We start from the raw sequence: 16,852 nt of genomic DNA, 5'->3' as shown, positions 1-16,852 counted from the left end.
AATAGACAATTGTAGTGGTTTTCATGGCGTGCTTCCCAAGGTTTTTTTTTTTAAACCTTAAAAATATAAGGCCCTGAAAGGGAAAGAAGATACCTTGTATTTCCACATCAAGGATGGCATCAACTGTTCCCAAAACATTGCTGAGCTGAACTTTGTATTTCCCAGCGTGGGTCTTACGCTGGACGTTCTTCATGACAAGATGAGTGTAGTGCTCAGTATTTTCAATAGTAATATTTTCTGAGTTTTGCAAAAGCTTCTGGCCATAGAACCAAGTGATAGCAGGTACTGGACGGCCGATGTACACAACATGAAGTCGAAGTGTAGAACCCACAGCACCGTAATACTTCTCTTTTAGTGGGTAACCAGGATGGAACTGTGGTGTTGCCTGCAGGAGAAGCTTACTGCTGGTTTCTACTTCTCCAACCTCATTGGTAGCTATGCAGGTATAGACGCCTTCATCTTCTTGTTCCTCTGTCATTACTGTCAGAGTATGTGTGCGTCCATCTGAAGACATTTTATATTTCCGACTTTGTACGAGCTCTTTACCAAATCGGCACCACTTAATGTCAGGAAGAGGCCTTCCAACAATCTGGCATGAGAGTTGAGCAGCTTCACCCAATTTGGTGATAACATCCTTCATTTCTTTGCGTACTCCTGGAGCCTCGCCAGCTATAAGTTATGAAAAATAATATTAAATGTATTGTTACTACTGAATCTATAATCCTCTTTGTATGTCAGGAGTGAATTTATAAACATTGATGAATACTTTATTAGATATCATGATTTACATATGAGTCTAATTCTTAAAATCTCCTTCAGTAATTTTCCTAGTCATATGAAAAATATAGATTCAATGTGCACATCTTCAGGTCATTTTATAGAGGAGCTTTTCTCTTTATGATTGGTAGGGTATTAGCAATGTATAGGGTTTTGGGGAGATATGAGTTCTTTGTAAACCTGTAGTACCCTTGCCCTAGCTTAGGTTCATTGAAATAGGGTGCATTTGTTGACCCTTCAAATCTTGTTAGGAGGTACACAAAAACCATTGCACTTAAAAAAAAAAAAATTTTTTTTTTTTTTTTTTTGCACTAGAGGGGAGAAATTCTTCCAGGAATGTGCTCAGTTCACTGCACCTAACATCTTCTGCTGAGGTTATGGGCTTGGAATGGTTCTTACAGAACTTATCAACTATGGCCTGTGTGTGCATATGCCAGTGATATCTTGCCATACACTTGGCTCTCCACTAAAACCTCCCAGAGATCTACTTAGTATAGAGGAGGAATTAGCTTCAATATGTTGTTTAGTTTGTAACTTATCAGCAGAGAACTAAAGGCTACTTACATGTTAGCTTAGTCTTTACAGACATAGCAGTTCTTCGAGGTCTGCTAAGTCCGGTCTCATTCTCAGCAAAAACTCTGAATTCATATTCAGTAGCTTCCAGCAAACCTCCTACTGTAAACTGCCTGTCCTTGGTACGGTCTTTACTGCTCTTCTTCCAGGCACTGTCTCCAGACTGTCTATATTCAACCCAGTATCCAAGGATTTCTTTGCCACCATCACATTCAGGTTTCTCCCACTGTAGAGTGACACTATCTTTGGATATTGAAAGGATCTCAAGTTCTCCAGGTTGGCTTGGTTTATCTGAATATTTTAAAACAATTAAAAAGGGAAATACATTTTACTACTGAAATAAAAGAAAAAGACCAAAGATAGCTTGCTTCTTTGATTTTAACCCCTTTAGAAACTCTTTCCTTACCAAATGGATCTTTGCAAACAACTGGTTCTGAAGCAGGGCTGGTCTCACTTAGGCCAACATCATTCTGTGCGATGATGCGGAACTGATATTCAGCATCAGGCACAAGGCCAGTAACGGTGTACATTGTGGTGGTTATCTGAGTCTTGTTGTGTCTGACCCACTTGTCAGTCGATGTCTCTTTGCGTTCAATGTAGTAGCCGGTGACACGAGAACCACCATCATCTTTGGGTCGGGACCAGGACAGGCTGACGGAACTCTTGGTCACATCGAGTACTTCTGGAGGATTGCTTGGAGGCTCTGGAGGATCTAGGAATATCAAGTGGAAAACACACATGCATTAGAGCACAGTCCTGAACCTTGTAAAGTGATTGCATTCATTTCAAAATAAAAGAGAAACAAAGAATTTAATAATATTTTTGACTGAAAGAGCACTTACTCAGTGGTGTTTTGGGTATGACTGGTTCCTCAGATTTCAGGGGTTTGCTTATGCCAAACTGGTTTTCGGCTGAAACACGGAAATGGTATTCCACGTTTTCTTTGAGCCCTTTTACCACCAGAGATGTACCTCGGACTCTGGAATCAATGGTATACCAGGCAGCTTTAGGTACTTCTCGTCTCTCGAGAACGTAGCCTATAATATCAGCACCGCCATCATCAGCAGGAGGTCTCCAGCTGACCCTCACAGAGCGAGCTTGTATGTCATCATATTCAAGTGGCCCTTCTGGAGAGTTGGGACTTCCAATCACCTTGACCTTGATGTAAACAGCTTTCTTGCCACATTTGTTTTCCAGAGCCAGGTCGTAGATGCCAGAATCATCCCTGTCTGCTTCTTTGATTACGAGCTCAGTGTGTGTTTCAGAGGTTGCAATCATGGCACGCTTACTAACATCTTGGCCTTCCTTGGTCCATTTACATACTGGGAGTGGTTTTCCTTTGATTGGTATGGTAAGTCTGATGACTCCACCTTGTCTTACAAAGACACCTTCTTGGTATCTTTCATCGAGTTCATAATCAGGATATTCTGGGGAGAAATGTAGGGTTATAGTTCAGAATTTTTTTTTTGGCTGGGAAATATCTTAGGGCAATCATGGCAGAAAGCAGATGATCATATGTCTTACCAAGCATTTCGGTGACTTTGACTGTTCCTGGTACCTCTGCAGGCTCTCCAGGTCCACCAGCATTACAAGCTAGGACTCGGAATCTGTATTCAGCGCCCTGAGGTAGGTGTGTTAGAGTATACTCCCGAATCTTGGTGGGGGTAGTGTTACATTTGGTCCATTCATGTTGATCTACTTTTTGCATTTCAATTAGGTAGCCTGTGACTTTAGATCCTCCTTCATCTTCAGGGACACTCCAGGCCAGGGAGACTGATGTCCTTGTTGTATCAGTAACTCTTGGGTTTTGTGGCTTTCCTGGAGGAGCTGAATAAGACGACAACATACTTGTTAAGGTTGCTGTAAAGTGGAAAATCAGCTGTGGCATCTAACAAATTCAGTAAACTGGTGAAACATGGACTGTTTGCATTAGAATATTTTTTTATTTTGTGAAAATTTCATTTATTGTATCAGTTAAAATACTGAACGCTCTTGCTTTTTTCTTTGTTTTAGATATGTTTTATTTGTGATCGCAACTACTATCTTTTATAAACAATTTTTAAAAAACTGTTTTCAGAAATATTGTCTTAAAATTTTAACCGATATAGGGCATCTATTATGATTCCCATTTTAAAGAGAAGGAATCAAATTTAAGAGAAGAATATAAAACCTTATATACCAGTGATTGTTAAGACCCAAGGTGATGGGAGGGGATGTAAGGGAACTTTTTGGGATGATGGAAATACTCTATATCTTGATTGTGGTGATGAGTACATAACAGTATACATCTTTCAAAACCCATAGAACTATATACTTAAAAAGGGTGGGTTTTGCTATATATAAATTATACTTCAATAAACCTTACTTAAACAAAATGTATTTACCAATTGGATCCATGGCAACAATGGGTTTGGAAGGACGACTTGGTTTACCAGTCCCTCTTGCATTAATGGCTGTGACACGGTGTTCATATTCTAAGCCTTCAATAAGGCCAGTGGAACGGTATCGTGTCATCGTCACTGGTACTTTATTTACACGGACCCATCGATCTGCTCTCACTTCTTTGCGCTCCACAATGTATCCAGTCACTTGGGAGCCACCATCATCTTCTGGTGGATACCAAGTCAGCGTCATGCCATCACGGGAGACATCAAATATCTGTAATGTTTCTGGGGGTCCAGGAATACCTGCAGAAAGACAGGGGTAAACAAAATATGGCAATAAGAAAAAATCAAAGAGTTGGCATCTTAAATGATATACAAGACCTTAGTGATTATTTTCACTTTTGTACTTTTCTTGATGTCCCTCATTTATGCATTGTGTATTTCTTCCTCCCTATAACATATTCAGTCCTTTCCCTCCTTCCTCCTTCCCTCTTTCATAAAAGTGATTACATTAAAAAAAAAAAAAAAAAAGTCTAACAATGTTGAAAACATCTAAGAAAAAGAGATTTAGAAACCTCAGAAAGACTCTGAGGTTCATTTTGTGAATTTCAATTCCTTTGTTGACATATAAAATCGGAGATAGGGAGAATGGTGGAAGGGTCCAAGGACTTACTGATGCTGCTGCGACATTCTATGACTTCAGATTGCAAGTAAGAGCCAATTCCGAAGCGATTTGTTGCAGCCACACGGAACACATACTCATTTCCTTCAGTGAGTCTAGTAAACTTAAATGTTGGTCTAGTCACTGATTCAGAAACTGGCAGCCATCCTGGACGATGGGCATCACGTTGTTCTACTACGTAACCACTCAATGGAGCGCCACCATCCAACTCCGGTGGTTCCCAGGAAATGGTAACTGAAGTAGCATCAATTTCATCAATCTTGATAGGCCCAGTTGGTGGACCAGGCTTGTCTGTGAAAGAAAAAGAAGTCCAGGAAATTAATTTTAATTTCAAATCAAAATCAACAACTTGCTTCTATCTTTGTCATAATCCTTACCAAGAATGATAACATTAATTGTCTCTGAAGTAGTTCCAGTTACATTCTTTAATTCAAGTGTGTATTTTCCAGTATCTCTTATAGTGGTTTCACGGATGGTTAATTTAGCTACTTTAGTATGAGTTTCAACTGTAACACGCTCTGATTCTCTCAGTTTGGAACCAGCAAAGAACCAGGAAGCAGCAGGAGGTGGACGACCAGCAATTGGTATCACCAGTTCTACTGGTCGGCCAGCTGGGACATGGATGGTCTTTTGAGGCATTGTAGAAAGATCAATCGTTGGCAACACTATGAAGAAGAAATTAGACATTTTTTCTTAAGGATCATTTATAATGCTAAAGTGTTATGAATTCTGAATGTTCTTATTTTTTTATAATTGTTACTTTTTGGCCATCCAGAGCCAGTACATACCTCTCAAGTCTTGTACAGTCACAGCTGTGACGATCTCTCTTGCTTCTGACATGCCTTTCTCATTTTGTGCCCTCACTCTAAATAAGTACTGTTCACCTTCATTTAAGGAGGTAACAGTATGCTCCAGGACTGTGGGTTTTAGGGTGACAACCTTCATCCATCGCTCTGTGCCAGCTTTGCAGGCCTCAAGAACATAGCCTGTGAGTCGGCTACCACCATCATAGAGTGGTTTCTCCCAGGCAATGGTAACAGTTGATTTGGTGACATCGACTACCTCCAACTTTGTAGGTGCTAAAGGCACTTCTGAGACCAGAACCGCATCAGACGTTTCACAAGGTTCTCCAATGCCATAAATATTTTCTGGCAGCACTCTGAAATAGTACATGGTTCCTTCTACAAGTCCTGAAATTCGGTAAAGTGTTTTGCTGCATTTGGTCGTTACTGTTTTGAATGCTCTCATGGCAGCTTCGCGTTTCTCAATAATGTAATTGTTGACTGGAGCTCCACCGTCAGTTGTGGGAATTTCCCAAGTAATAGTCACAGAATCTCTTGATACTTCTTTAACTTTCACTGAAGGACAGGGACCAGGAGTATCTAAAAAAATGGAATAAAAAAATCCAAGCTAGGTTCCTATTTGATAGATTTTTTTTTTTTTTTTTTGCAGGAAAATACAATTAATGTAGTTCCTCTCTCTTGAGAGGTGATCAATTGTAGGTCAATACATATATTTTTAGAGATCTGCTCCCAGCATGTTGTTTTTAGTTGCCGTTGAAGTCGATTCCGACTCATGGCAACCCCATGTGTGTTAGAATAGAACTGTGCTCCAGAGGGGTTTTTAAGGCTGTGACCTTTGAGAAGTGCATCACCAGGCCTGTCTTCCAAGGTACCCGGTAGTAGTACAGTGCTTAACCATTTGTGTCACCCAGGGACTCCTTACTCTCAGCACAGTCAACTTTAAGAAAAATGCTTACCATACACTTTAACAAGGACTGTTGCTGATTTCTTGCCAGATTGATTTTCGGCTTCAATTGTGTATTTTCCAGCATCGTACCGATTAACTTTGTCCACGATAAGTAAAGTGTAGCTCTCAGTGGTGTCAATAATTGCCCGGCTTGCAAGGTCAATGCCCTTCTTACTCCATGTAATGATGGGAGGTGGTCTTCCAGATACAGACACCATCAGGCGCAGTGAGGCTCCAGCCCTGAGGGTCACAGTTTTCTTTAGGTCATCTGAAAGCTCAAGATCCGGTATTTCTGGAAAGTAAATGTCAAACTTGATTAATTCATAAACAGGCATGATGAGAAAATAATTCACCAAAAAATTTGTTATAAATACCTAGTCTTTCCACGGGCTCAATTTCGGCAGTTGATTCACTGTATTCACTCATACCCTTCACGTTCACAGCAGCAACTCTAAAAGAGTATTTCTGACCTATTTTAAGGTCTGGCACAGTGAATTCATTATTTCTTATCGTGGCATTGGTATGCACTCGGTACCACTGATCGGTGTCCTTTTCTTGCATTTCGAGAACGTATCCTATAATGTCAGCACCACCATCATACATGGGCTTGGTCCATGCTAAACTAATGCTGTGCTTGGTGGTATCTACAACTCTTGGGGAAGAAGGTGGTCCAGGGGTATCTGTGGAATTTAATAAGGTGGATACAGATATTATACAAATGAGGACACTTTGAGATTTGTATTTGTGGTTTTCTTGATTCACAAAGACATTATTGCTCTTTGTCCACACGCACCAAGATAGTCTTTGTAATTGGGCTCTTCTGATATTACAGGGCAGTATCGTGTTCTATATTATCACTATCACTATCTTTAGTATTATTATTATGATTATTATTTTAAGAATAAACTACTTTGGAAAGATAGATTTTTCTTTCTTTCTGCTTTGGCTGTGTTCTTCCCCTTCTAGCTAAGCTCACTGCTTGCTTAAAACATGCATTTTTCAGGGACTTTTCTTTAATTGCTTGTCTTTCACTAAGATAGTATCACTTGTGCCTTCTGCATTTCTAATGAGTACAGAAATCAGTTTCCTCAACTTCCCCATTTAGTTTCAGAGATTTATTCCTTTTAGTTCCTGGGTTCAAACTTTGTAAAAGGATGAAGCTCTTGTGACACCCATCTTGTTAGTTACTTATTCAAATACTAGAGACTTTATGCTCCTGCTAAACTTCTTAAAAGGGACTTTGCCTTTTTTTCTTTTTAGTAGTTATTATCAGTACAATGTATTTTTCTCCATTCTTAGGAAGACTTATAAAATATGTCCCTTTCCTACTGGCAGTAGAATAACTTATTTTTTTCATAGACTGGAAAATACTACAACAATTTTCAGCGATGCTAACTGTAGTTATAGTTAAGATGTTCTCTGAATTAGGCTATATTTAAGGTCACTCTAAAAGCATATACTTTTCTAAATCATTCATAAATTCTACAACTTCTTGAAAATGGAATGTTGGAAAATTATTTGTAATACAGTTTTGATGGCCTAGAATTATGTATGATTCTTAGAACTTACATGATGGCTCTCTGCATGAGATGAAGTTGGAAGCACCACTAGGTTCACTGTTACCAGCAGTGTTCACTGCAGTCACGCGGAATTGGTAATCACACCCTTCCATGAGGCCAGTCACCTTCAGCCTGGTATCATACACCACATAGTCCTTGTTGACTCGTGTCCAGCGCAGACTCTTCTTCTCACGTTTGTCCACTAAGTAGTTGCTGATCTCATTGCCACCATCAGATTCAGGTTTTAGCCACTGAATGATGATATGTTCTTTGCCAGCACCTACTTCTTCAGGTATGCCAGGTTGTGATGGAATAGCTGTTTATATTTTTATAAAAATAAGGATGGTCAGAATTATACCAAATCACTACTGACGTGGCTTCTGTCTCCTGACCCCATTACATTTTCAACTACCAAATTGATCCCATTACATTTCAACTACCAAATTGTTTAAATGTGTTAATACTCACTGAATGAGTTTCTGGCAATAATTGGCTCTGATTCAATAGGTACACCAGGTCCATATTTGTTCACTGCCTTCACTCGGAATACGTATTCATTGTTCTTGATCATTCTGGTAACCACATAGGATAGGGTTGGGCATTCGTCTTCAACAATCACCCAGTTGAGCCTGCTTGTCTCGCGTCTTTCCACAATGTAATGAGTTATTTCTGCTCCTCCGTCTTCCTGAGGAAGGCTCCAGGCTAAAGTGCACTTCTCCTCTGTTACTCTGCTAACAGTGAGCTTTCCACATGGGCCAGGGGAATCTGAAGCAGACATAATGACATGCAATGACAAAGATCATTCTTTCTTCCCACACTTAAAAATGCTATAAAAGAAAAGAACTCTGACAATCTTACCAAGTACTTTGACCATGACAGACACAGCCTTGGTTCCACTGGCATTCTTCACCGTTAGAGTGTATTTCCCACTGTCACTTCTGTCACAGAACTTGATCACAGCGGTTGCTCGTTTGCCTGTATACTGCAAAGAGACTTTTTCACAGAGATCTAGTTCCTTGTCTCCTTTGGTCCAGATAATTTTGGGTTCAGGTTTACCACCAACTGCAGCATCAAGAACAAGATCTGAGCCTGCTCTGATGGTCACCAGATCGCCTTGTAATCTGGCATCCAGTTGGGCTTTGGGTGGAGCTGTTAATAAGCAAACCATGCAAATGAATATCTGACAGTTTATTTTTATATGAATTGTGATAATTTAAAAGGAGAATGTTGACTATTTCTTACCGTATTCATCTCGGCAAGTAACAGGACCTGTAGATTCTGACCCTTTGCTAATTACGCCTGCTGCATTCTTGGCCAGCACTCGAAATTCATAAGTGTCTCCTTCACTGAGAGCAGTCACAGTGAAGAAATTGTCTGACACAATGGTATAGTTGCACTTGAGCCAGCGACCATCTCCTACTTCACTGACTGGCTTACGTTCTATGATATAGCCTACAACCTTGCTGCCTCCATCATACACTGGGGCAGACCAAATCAGTGACACTGTTGATCTTGTGACATCCGTCACCTCTGGTCTTCCTGGTGCATCTGGGATGCAAAAATAAGGTTAAAAATATACACTGTACCAAATATATACATATATATCTCAAAACCAAACGTGTTATCATTGAGTCAATTCTGACTCATAGAGACCCTATAGGACAGAGTAGAACTCCCCCACAGGGTTTCCAAGGCTGTAAATCTTTATGGAAGCAAACTGCCACATCTTTCTTCCGTGGAGCAGCTGGTGGGTTCAAATCACCGACCTTTTGGTTAGCAGCTGAGTGTTTAACCACTGTGCCACTAGGGCTCCATATATATATGTGTGTGTGTGTATACACATATCCTTAAGTTCTGATACATACCAACTGGATTTTGAGCCATTACAGGTCTTGAAGCTTCACTGGCTTTGCTAACACCTGCAGCATTAAGTGCATAAGTTCTGAACTGATATTCCAGTCCTTCTACTAAACCAGTCACTTTGTAGTTGCACTCCAAGCATGGCACTTTGTTTTCTTTCACCCAAAGAATGGTGTTTCGTTCTTTCTTCTCAACCCAGTAGCCAATGACTTTACTGCCACCATCATGGTATGGTTCTTCCCAACGAATAGACATGGCAGTGGCAGACACAGAGTAAACTTCAGGTCTGGTAGGAGCACTTGGCGGGACTAAATATAAACAAAAATATCAAATAAGAATACAGTTTTGTATAATTTAGAGGAAATGTTTAATAATAGAGAATTTGCAATAAAATTTTTTATTTCTCTCACCAAATGGATGCTCAGCAACTATTGGTGCTGATTCTACAGGCTTGCTGACACCAAATCTATTCTCTGAACTGACACGGAAAGAATATTCCATGTATTTTGTGAGATGAGTGACTTTAATTTGGGTGCGCTTGACACTGGAATTGACGAGCTGCCAGGATGTTTTACCAGACTCACGCTTTTCAACTATGTAATTAGTGATGTCAGTGCCTCCATCATCTTTAGGTTCAGCCCATGACAGGACACATGATTCAGACGAGACAGATGAGACCTCAATGGGACCAGTTACTGGACCTGGCCTTCCGATGACCACAACTGTGATGGTGAATGTTTTAACGCCAGCTGTATTTTCCAGGGTCAAGAAGTATCTGCCAGAGTCACCTCGCATGCTATCCTTTATGGACAAAGTGGTTCTGTCTTTTGTTGTTGTGATACTCACTCGATCAGTGTCCTTAAGTCTCATTTCTTCAAGTTTCCATGTTACTTTCGGGGCAGGACGACCACTGATTGGCACATCAATGGTAAAAGTGCTTCCTGCTTTGCAAGTTATGAGCTGATTGGTGATTCCAGTGAGGTCAGCAGTGGGTTCAATTTGGGGCTCCTTGATGATGACTGAAGAGAAGGCTTCCCTGGGTTCACTGTAGCCAGCATCATTCTTGGCCTTCACACGGAATTCATATTCAGTGTTCTCCACAAGACGCTCCACTGTGAAAGTCAGCTGTTTCGTGTGACCAGCTTCAACCCAGAAGTCAGATCCCTTTTGTCTCATTTCGAGCAGGTAGCCAGTGATGCGGCTGCCTCCATCATGATCAGGTTTTAGCCAAGCTAAGACCACGGAGGATTTGCTTGTATCAACAACATCAAGTCTCCTAGGTGGAGCAGGCTGTTCTGTGGCTACGATCGGTTCTGGCATTTCATAGGGTTCACCAACCCCATACTCATTTTCTGCAGAAACTCGGAAATAGTATGGAACGCCTTCTGCCAGGTCACTGACCTTGAGGATCTGACGAGTGCATTTTTCACTGACAACCTGCCAGCTACGGCGACTTGCTTCTCGCTTCTCTACCACATAGTGATGGATTCGGGCACCACCATCAAGGAGAGGGGCATCCCACATCAGTGTAACAGATTCCCGGTTCACATCCTTGAAGGTAATAGGGCCAGGTGGGCCTGGAGAGTCTAGCACTTTTACGGTAAATGTGATTGACTTACTACCACTGTTGTTTTCTACAGTAAGGGTATATTTCCCAGCATCATTTCTGTTGCAGTTTTCCACAGTGAGGGTGCTGAAGGAATCTGTTGTATGGATGTCAGCGCGAATGTTAAGGTTAGAGTCTGGTTTGCTCCACACAGCTGTAGGAACAGGTCTCCCCTGATAGGCAATAAAGAGACGAATACTGGCCCCAGCTCTAACAATGTGAGTCTGCTTGAAGTTTGCATCAATGTCTAACTCAGGCGCTGTTAATCGGTCAACTGCTTTGATTGTGCCAGTCACTTCACAGCTGTCTCCTTTTCCAGCACCATTGACAGCACTAACCCGGAATTTGTATTCTTCACCTGCTTGTAAATCGGTGACAGTATATCTTGTTTTCACACATGCCTCTGCATTCACCTTGTGCCAGTCTCCTAAGTCAGCTTTGCACATTTCAATAATATACCCAATTATTTCCATGCCGCCATCAAATACTGGCTTGGACCATTCTAAGCTCACCGTTGTCTTTGATGTGTCTGTCACTTTGACCACAGTGGGAGCACTTGGTGGGCTGACTGGCTCTCTACATTTAATTAGTCTTGAGATACCACTTGCAGGTCCTACTCCTGCAGCATTTTCAGCCATAACGTGGAATTCGTATTCATTGCCTTCTGTCAGGCCGGTGACTTTGAATCGTGTTTCAGAGATTGGCCGTTTGCTGATCACTTTTACCCATCGCGTGCTTTTCTTTTCTCTTCTTTCCAGGATATAATGTTGAATTTCATTGCCACCGTCTGATTCTGGCCTAGCCCATGTGAGGGTAATGCTATTGCCTGTTACATTACTAGGTTCCGGAATGCCAGGGGCATCAGGAACAGCTGTAAAATGGGTGGGAAAAAATCAGTGAGACACATTTGCTTGGAAAATTGTATGACATAGTACCACTGAGTAAAAATGGATACTTACTGTATTGTATTTGAGCAACCACTGGGTCAGAATCAAGTGGCCTGCCAACACCAAACTTATTAACTGCAGAAATACGGAATTGGTATTCATTGCCATTTATTAGTTTAATGGCCGTGTAACTGTGGGCTTCACATTTATCTTCAATTAGTGCCCAAGAAAGTCTGCTGGTCTCCCGTTTTTCAATGATATAGTGAGTTACAGGAGCACAGCCGTCATTAAGTGGAGCATCCCACCACAGTGTCATCTTCTCGCCAGTAATATTGGTAAATCTTATTGGTCCAACTACTTTTCCTGGTGTATCTATAACGAAAAGGTCTCAGGGTTAGTTTCTTTTTCTTTGTCCATTAAAATAAAATTAGGCATTTCTCTAATCCAAATTCCATAAATTATAAGACTAAGAAGATATTTTAAAAGTACCTTGTACTTTTACTGTAATGTCTGCTTTTGTGGAGCCAGAAGCATTTTTGGCTTCAACTGTATATACACCACGATGGTCCCGAGTAGCATCTCTAACAAAGAGGCTGGTGGATCCAAGGACATCAGTTATTTCCATATTCATCCTCTTTTCAATTTCTACTCCATCTTTGAACCAAGTTACTCGAGGTACTGGCCGTCCTTTTACGAAAGCTTTAATTCTAAGGCTGTCTCCAGACTTAATAATGATGCCGTCGAAATACTCAGGGCCAAATTCTACTATTGGTGGAACTATAAAAGGAACAGAAATACTATGTATTAGTTTGGTTTAGTAGAGGCAGACTTAAATATGTTTTCAGTTAGCATTAGATCATAAAGCCTGGAGAGTAATGACTTGGCCTCTGTTACCAAAAGCTATTTTAAAAGTAGATTGACAATTGAAAATTTAGACTGTGGGTTAAACGTTTGCATATTACTAGGTTATTCCCTGTTATGTGTGTCATGTTATTAATCTTGCAATATTATTTGTAAAAAGAGAAGGGAATCATTGACAGATCATTTTTCTCTTAGTAGTGCTACATATTAAAACAAGTTCCTCTAAGAGGTCATCAGCTGAATTCAAGCAAGATGATGATTGTACTGTTGGATGTATGTTGTTTTTTAATAATAGTAGTAAAGATGGACTGTTATTCTTCAGAGCCTTTTTTTTCCTTTATTAAACATGGCTGAAATTACAAAGTTGAAAACTCATTCCCACCTGCCTGCTATTTATATAGGATTGGGCTGAAATAAAGAATTGATGTCAAATATGTTGTCTGTAATTCATCCATACAGCAACCTCAGGCAATCTGTTTGAAATTGATGTCTCTGTTTTCATTTTATGGACCAGAGACTGAAAGTATTTTTTAAAAATGTGAATGTTCTTAGTTACATTGCAAATCAGTTCTAAAATGCTTACCATTTTCATCTCTTGTCATAATAATGCCTGAAGACTGTGAGGGTGGGCTTATAGTCCCAACAGCATTTCTTGCAATTATTCTGAATTCATATCGATCCCCAGGACTAAGTCCTGTAACTGTGTACTGACATTCACTGACATCAGTAAAGTTGCATCTAACCCAGCGATCATCCCCTTGCCGTTTCTCAATGCTGTAGGCCACAATCTTACTGCCTCCATCATGCAATGGTGGGTTCCATTTCAGTGTGATGGTTTCCCGGGTAACATCAATGTAGTCAGGAATGCCAGGTGGGTCTAAAAAAATCATATGGAATTTAAAGGCATCATTATTTATTGTAGCCACTCTTAAAACAGTTAAGGATAGCCCCTGCAAACGCATTTTAGCCATTAATGTCAACTGTCTGTTTCATAAAATCCTTAAAAAGAACTTTAAATCACTTTATTAGACTGATTTAAAATGAAACCCCTTGCTTTACTTGGACAACTCTCTAGTCACAAGAAGGTATGTGGGAACGCAATGGGTAGAAGAAAAACTGTTACTAATATGTTTAATTGCTGAATTAAATATACTTGAATAATATTCAGTCACTTACCTACTGGAGAAACAGCTAGTGTAAATTTACTTGGGTCACTAGGTGAGCTTAGGCCAGCAGAATTTTCAGCATATACACGGAACTGGTAATCCAGGCCTTCTATTAGTCCAGTGACTCTATATTCTCTTCCAGATATTGATGATATATTAACTCTTTGCCAGAGGATACTATTTCTTTCTTTCTTTTCAACATGGAATCCTGTAACTTCTGAACCGCCGTCATACACTGGAGCATCCCAAGTGAGTGACATACCATCAGAAGTCACATTGTATACAACTGGCTTTCCTGGGGGGCCAGGAATCCTGAACTGGTGCTTTGCCAAAATAATATTTGAGACAAGTGGCTGGCTGACTCCGTATCTGTTTTCTGCCCTAACTCTAAACTGGTATTCAGCATCTTTGACTAGATTAGGAACTTTGAAAGTTGTCCTGGCAACACTTGAACACACCATCTTCCAGTTAGTTTGTGAAGCTTCCCGCTTTTCAATGCTGTAACAAGTAATTTCTCCTCCTCCATCATCTTCAGGCACATCCCAGGACATGATGACACTGTCAGCCTTGATTTCATCAAATCGAATAGGCCCTTTGGGCTTTGAGGGTGGGCCAAGTGTGATGATTGTAATGGGAAATACGTTTCTACAAACTGCGTTATCAAGAATAATGGTGTATTTCCCTCCATGCTCCTTCCGGACGTTCTTGATATTCAAAGTAATTTTGTTTTCAGTTTTACTGAAACGGACATGTTCACTTTCTTTCAATGGCAAACCGTCTTTCAGCCAACTGATAGATGGTTTGGGTTTTCCTTTATAAGGTAACTCAAGATGTACATTGTGCCCAATTCTCACAGAGACTTGTGCCCCAGGAATTTCCGACAGGTCGACCTCAGGTGTAATGACAAGCTCTTTCACTGTAATTGGCCCAATTGTGACAGCATCACTTAGTCCTTTCTCATTTTTGGCAAACACTCTGAATTCCAGGACTGACTGTTCCTTAAGTTGGCCAACTTCAATTTCACACGTCTTAGTTATACCTGCATATGACCATGTTTGTTCGTTTATATTTTTCCTTTCCACCACATATTCTGTGATGATGCTACCACCATCAAAGTCAGGTTTGGTCCAGTTCAGGGTAACAGATGTCTTTGTTGAATCTTTCATCGAGAGATCTCGTATAGGAGCTGGTACTTCAGCAGCCTTCACCGGCTCTGTAGTATCACAGGGCTCCCCGATTCCCATTTCATTTTCTGCAAGAACTCTGAAGAAGAATGGAATTTTCTCTGACAAATCTGTCACCTTAAAGGATGTACTGGAACATTTGTGTGACACGACAGACCATGTTCTCTTGGTGGCATCTCTCTTTTCAATGACATAATTTATTATGGGAGACCCTCCATCAATGAGAGGAGGCTCCCAGAACAAAGTGACTGTACCTCTAGAAACATGTTTGAGGTGTAGTTTCTGGCAGGCTGCTGGTGTATCCAGCACTTTAACAGTCACAGTTGAAGACTTTGGTTGGCCAACTCCATTTTCTATCGTGAGAATATATTTTCCTGTATCATTGCGAGTAACTTGAGGAATAATGAGTAATGAAGATAAATCAGTGTTTTGAATGCTGTATCTGGTATCACTGCTGAGATTCTTCTCATCTTTTCTCCACATGACAGTAGGTGGAGGTCTACCTTTAAAGGGAATCAACACTTGCACATCTTCACCAGCTTTAGCTATAATAGAGGTTCTGAGAGCCACATCTAGGTCGATCTCTGGTTCCTCTGTAGACATAAAAATGGACATACATAATGAATTTTAAGAGCAAGAAAATAGTGATTTCCTGGAGATACTCTAATAAAAAATAAAAACATAACCAAATCAGTGGGTACATACCAAGTATATCTTTAGCTTGTGCAGGTTCAGCCATTTCTATAGGTTCTCCTTGTCCAGCACAGTTTACTGCAGATACCTTGAAGTAGTAATTGATTCCAGGTTTCAGATTAGATACCACATATTCTGTAGTTCTGACCTCTCCTTTGGTAGAGACAATAGTCCATTCATCTTCCTCTCCTTGTTTCATCTCGACAGTGTACCCAGTAACAGGACTGCCTCCATCGTAGACAGGTTTACTCCAGCCAAGAGTGATGGATGATTTAGTTGAATCGGTGATTCTTATCTTAGCTGGTGGGCCTGGAGGATCTGGAATGGCCGTTAACAATAGAGTAATTACATAATTATGTACAATTTAGCCATACAAAAGAAGACATGCATGAAGATGCTGCACTTATGAGCACTTACCAATAGGATCAGCAGCTTTGTAAAAGTCAGATGGTTCAGAAAATGGACCCAGGCCAGCAGCATTTACAGCACAAACTCGGTATTGATATTCACTGTTTTCTGTGAGTCCTGTTACTTTTTGTCTGGTGTCACGGATAGTCTCCTTAAGTACTTTAAACCATCCTAGACTCTTCTTGTCTCGTTTTTCTAGCAAATAACCACTGACTTCACTGCCACCATCTACAACTGGTCTGTTCCAGATAACGGTCATTGAATTCTTGGTTATCTTTGTCACCTCTGGCATGCTTGGTGGTCCAGGTGTAACTGTTTAGAAAGGAAAAGGAAAAATGAGTTCAAAGACTCAACATTGCTGACAAATTCTACCTTTCAATCTTTGAATCCTATCTATTAACACTAATTTCATTTATTATACTTTCTACTTTGTGAAAAGGGTGGTAGAGGAGATATGATACAA

General features: G+C 40.5%; 2 protein-coding genes across 2 annotated transcripts in view; one reads left to right on the top strand and one right to left on the bottom strand.

The window, feature by feature from the left end:
• PLEKHA3 (pleckstrin homology domain containing A3) overlaps positions 1-4,708 on the top strand; it is a 71,835-nt gene extending 67,127 nt beyond the window's left edge. The window contains exons 9-10 of the transcript XR_010322280.1: positions 2,917-2,980; positions 3,072-4,708. The gene's annotated coding sequence lies outside the window, so the exon portion shown is untranslated. The remainder of the gene's footprint in view (positions 1-2,916; positions 2,981-3,071) is intronic.
• TTN (titin) overlaps positions 1-16,852 on the bottom strand; it is a 273,379-nt gene that overhangs the window by 11,152 nt on the left and 245,375 nt on the right. The window contains exons 288-310 of the mRNA XM_064287443.1: positions 16,399-16,701; positions 15,994-16,299; positions 14,115-15,881; positions 13,522-13,815; positions 12,567-12,854; positions 12,150-12,449; positions 9,995-12,061; positions 9,590-9,892; positions 8,967-9,272; positions 8,583-8,873; positions 8,193-8,489; positions 7,735-8,040; positions 6,540-6,845; positions 6,176-6,457; positions 5,205-5,798; positions 4,794-5,081; positions 4,408-4,707; positions 3,735-4,037; positions 2,875-3,177; positions 2,193-2,777; positions 1,757-2,062; positions 1,342-1,641; positions 94-669 (exon numbers count right to left, since the gene is read on the bottom strand). Coding sequence (XP_064143513.1) covers positions 94-669; positions 1,342-1,641; positions 1,757-2,062; positions 2,193-2,777; positions 2,875-3,177; positions 3,735-4,037; positions 4,408-4,707; positions 4,794-5,081; positions 5,205-5,798; positions 6,176-6,457; positions 6,540-6,845; positions 7,735-8,040; positions 8,193-8,489; positions 8,583-8,873; positions 8,967-9,272; positions 9,590-9,892; positions 9,995-12,061; positions 12,150-12,449; positions 12,567-12,854; positions 13,522-13,815; positions 14,115-15,881; positions 15,994-16,299; positions 16,399-16,701 — 10,971 coding nt within the window. The remainder of the gene's footprint in view (positions 1-93; positions 670-1,341; positions 1,642-1,756; positions 2,063-2,192; positions 2,778-2,874; positions 3,178-3,734; positions 4,038-4,407; positions 4,708-4,793; positions 5,082-5,204; positions 5,799-6,175; positions 6,458-6,539; positions 6,846-7,734; positions 8,041-8,192; positions 8,490-8,582; positions 8,874-8,966; positions 9,273-9,589; positions 9,893-9,994; positions 12,062-12,149; positions 12,450-12,566; positions 12,855-13,521; positions 13,816-14,114; positions 15,882-15,993; positions 16,300-16,398; positions 16,702-16,852) is intronic.

The sequence above is a fragment of the Loxodonta africana genome, chromosome 6 (assembly GCF_030014295.1).
Source record: "Loxodonta africana isolate mLoxAfr1 chromosome 6, mLoxAfr1.hap2, whole genome shotgun sequence".
NCBI classification, from domain to species: Eukaryota; Metazoa; Chordata; class Mammalia; order Proboscidea; family Elephantidae; genus Loxodonta; species Loxodonta africana.
Note: the sequence above shows the minus strand (reverse complement) of the source record. Positions and strands in the feature narration are given on the sequence as shown.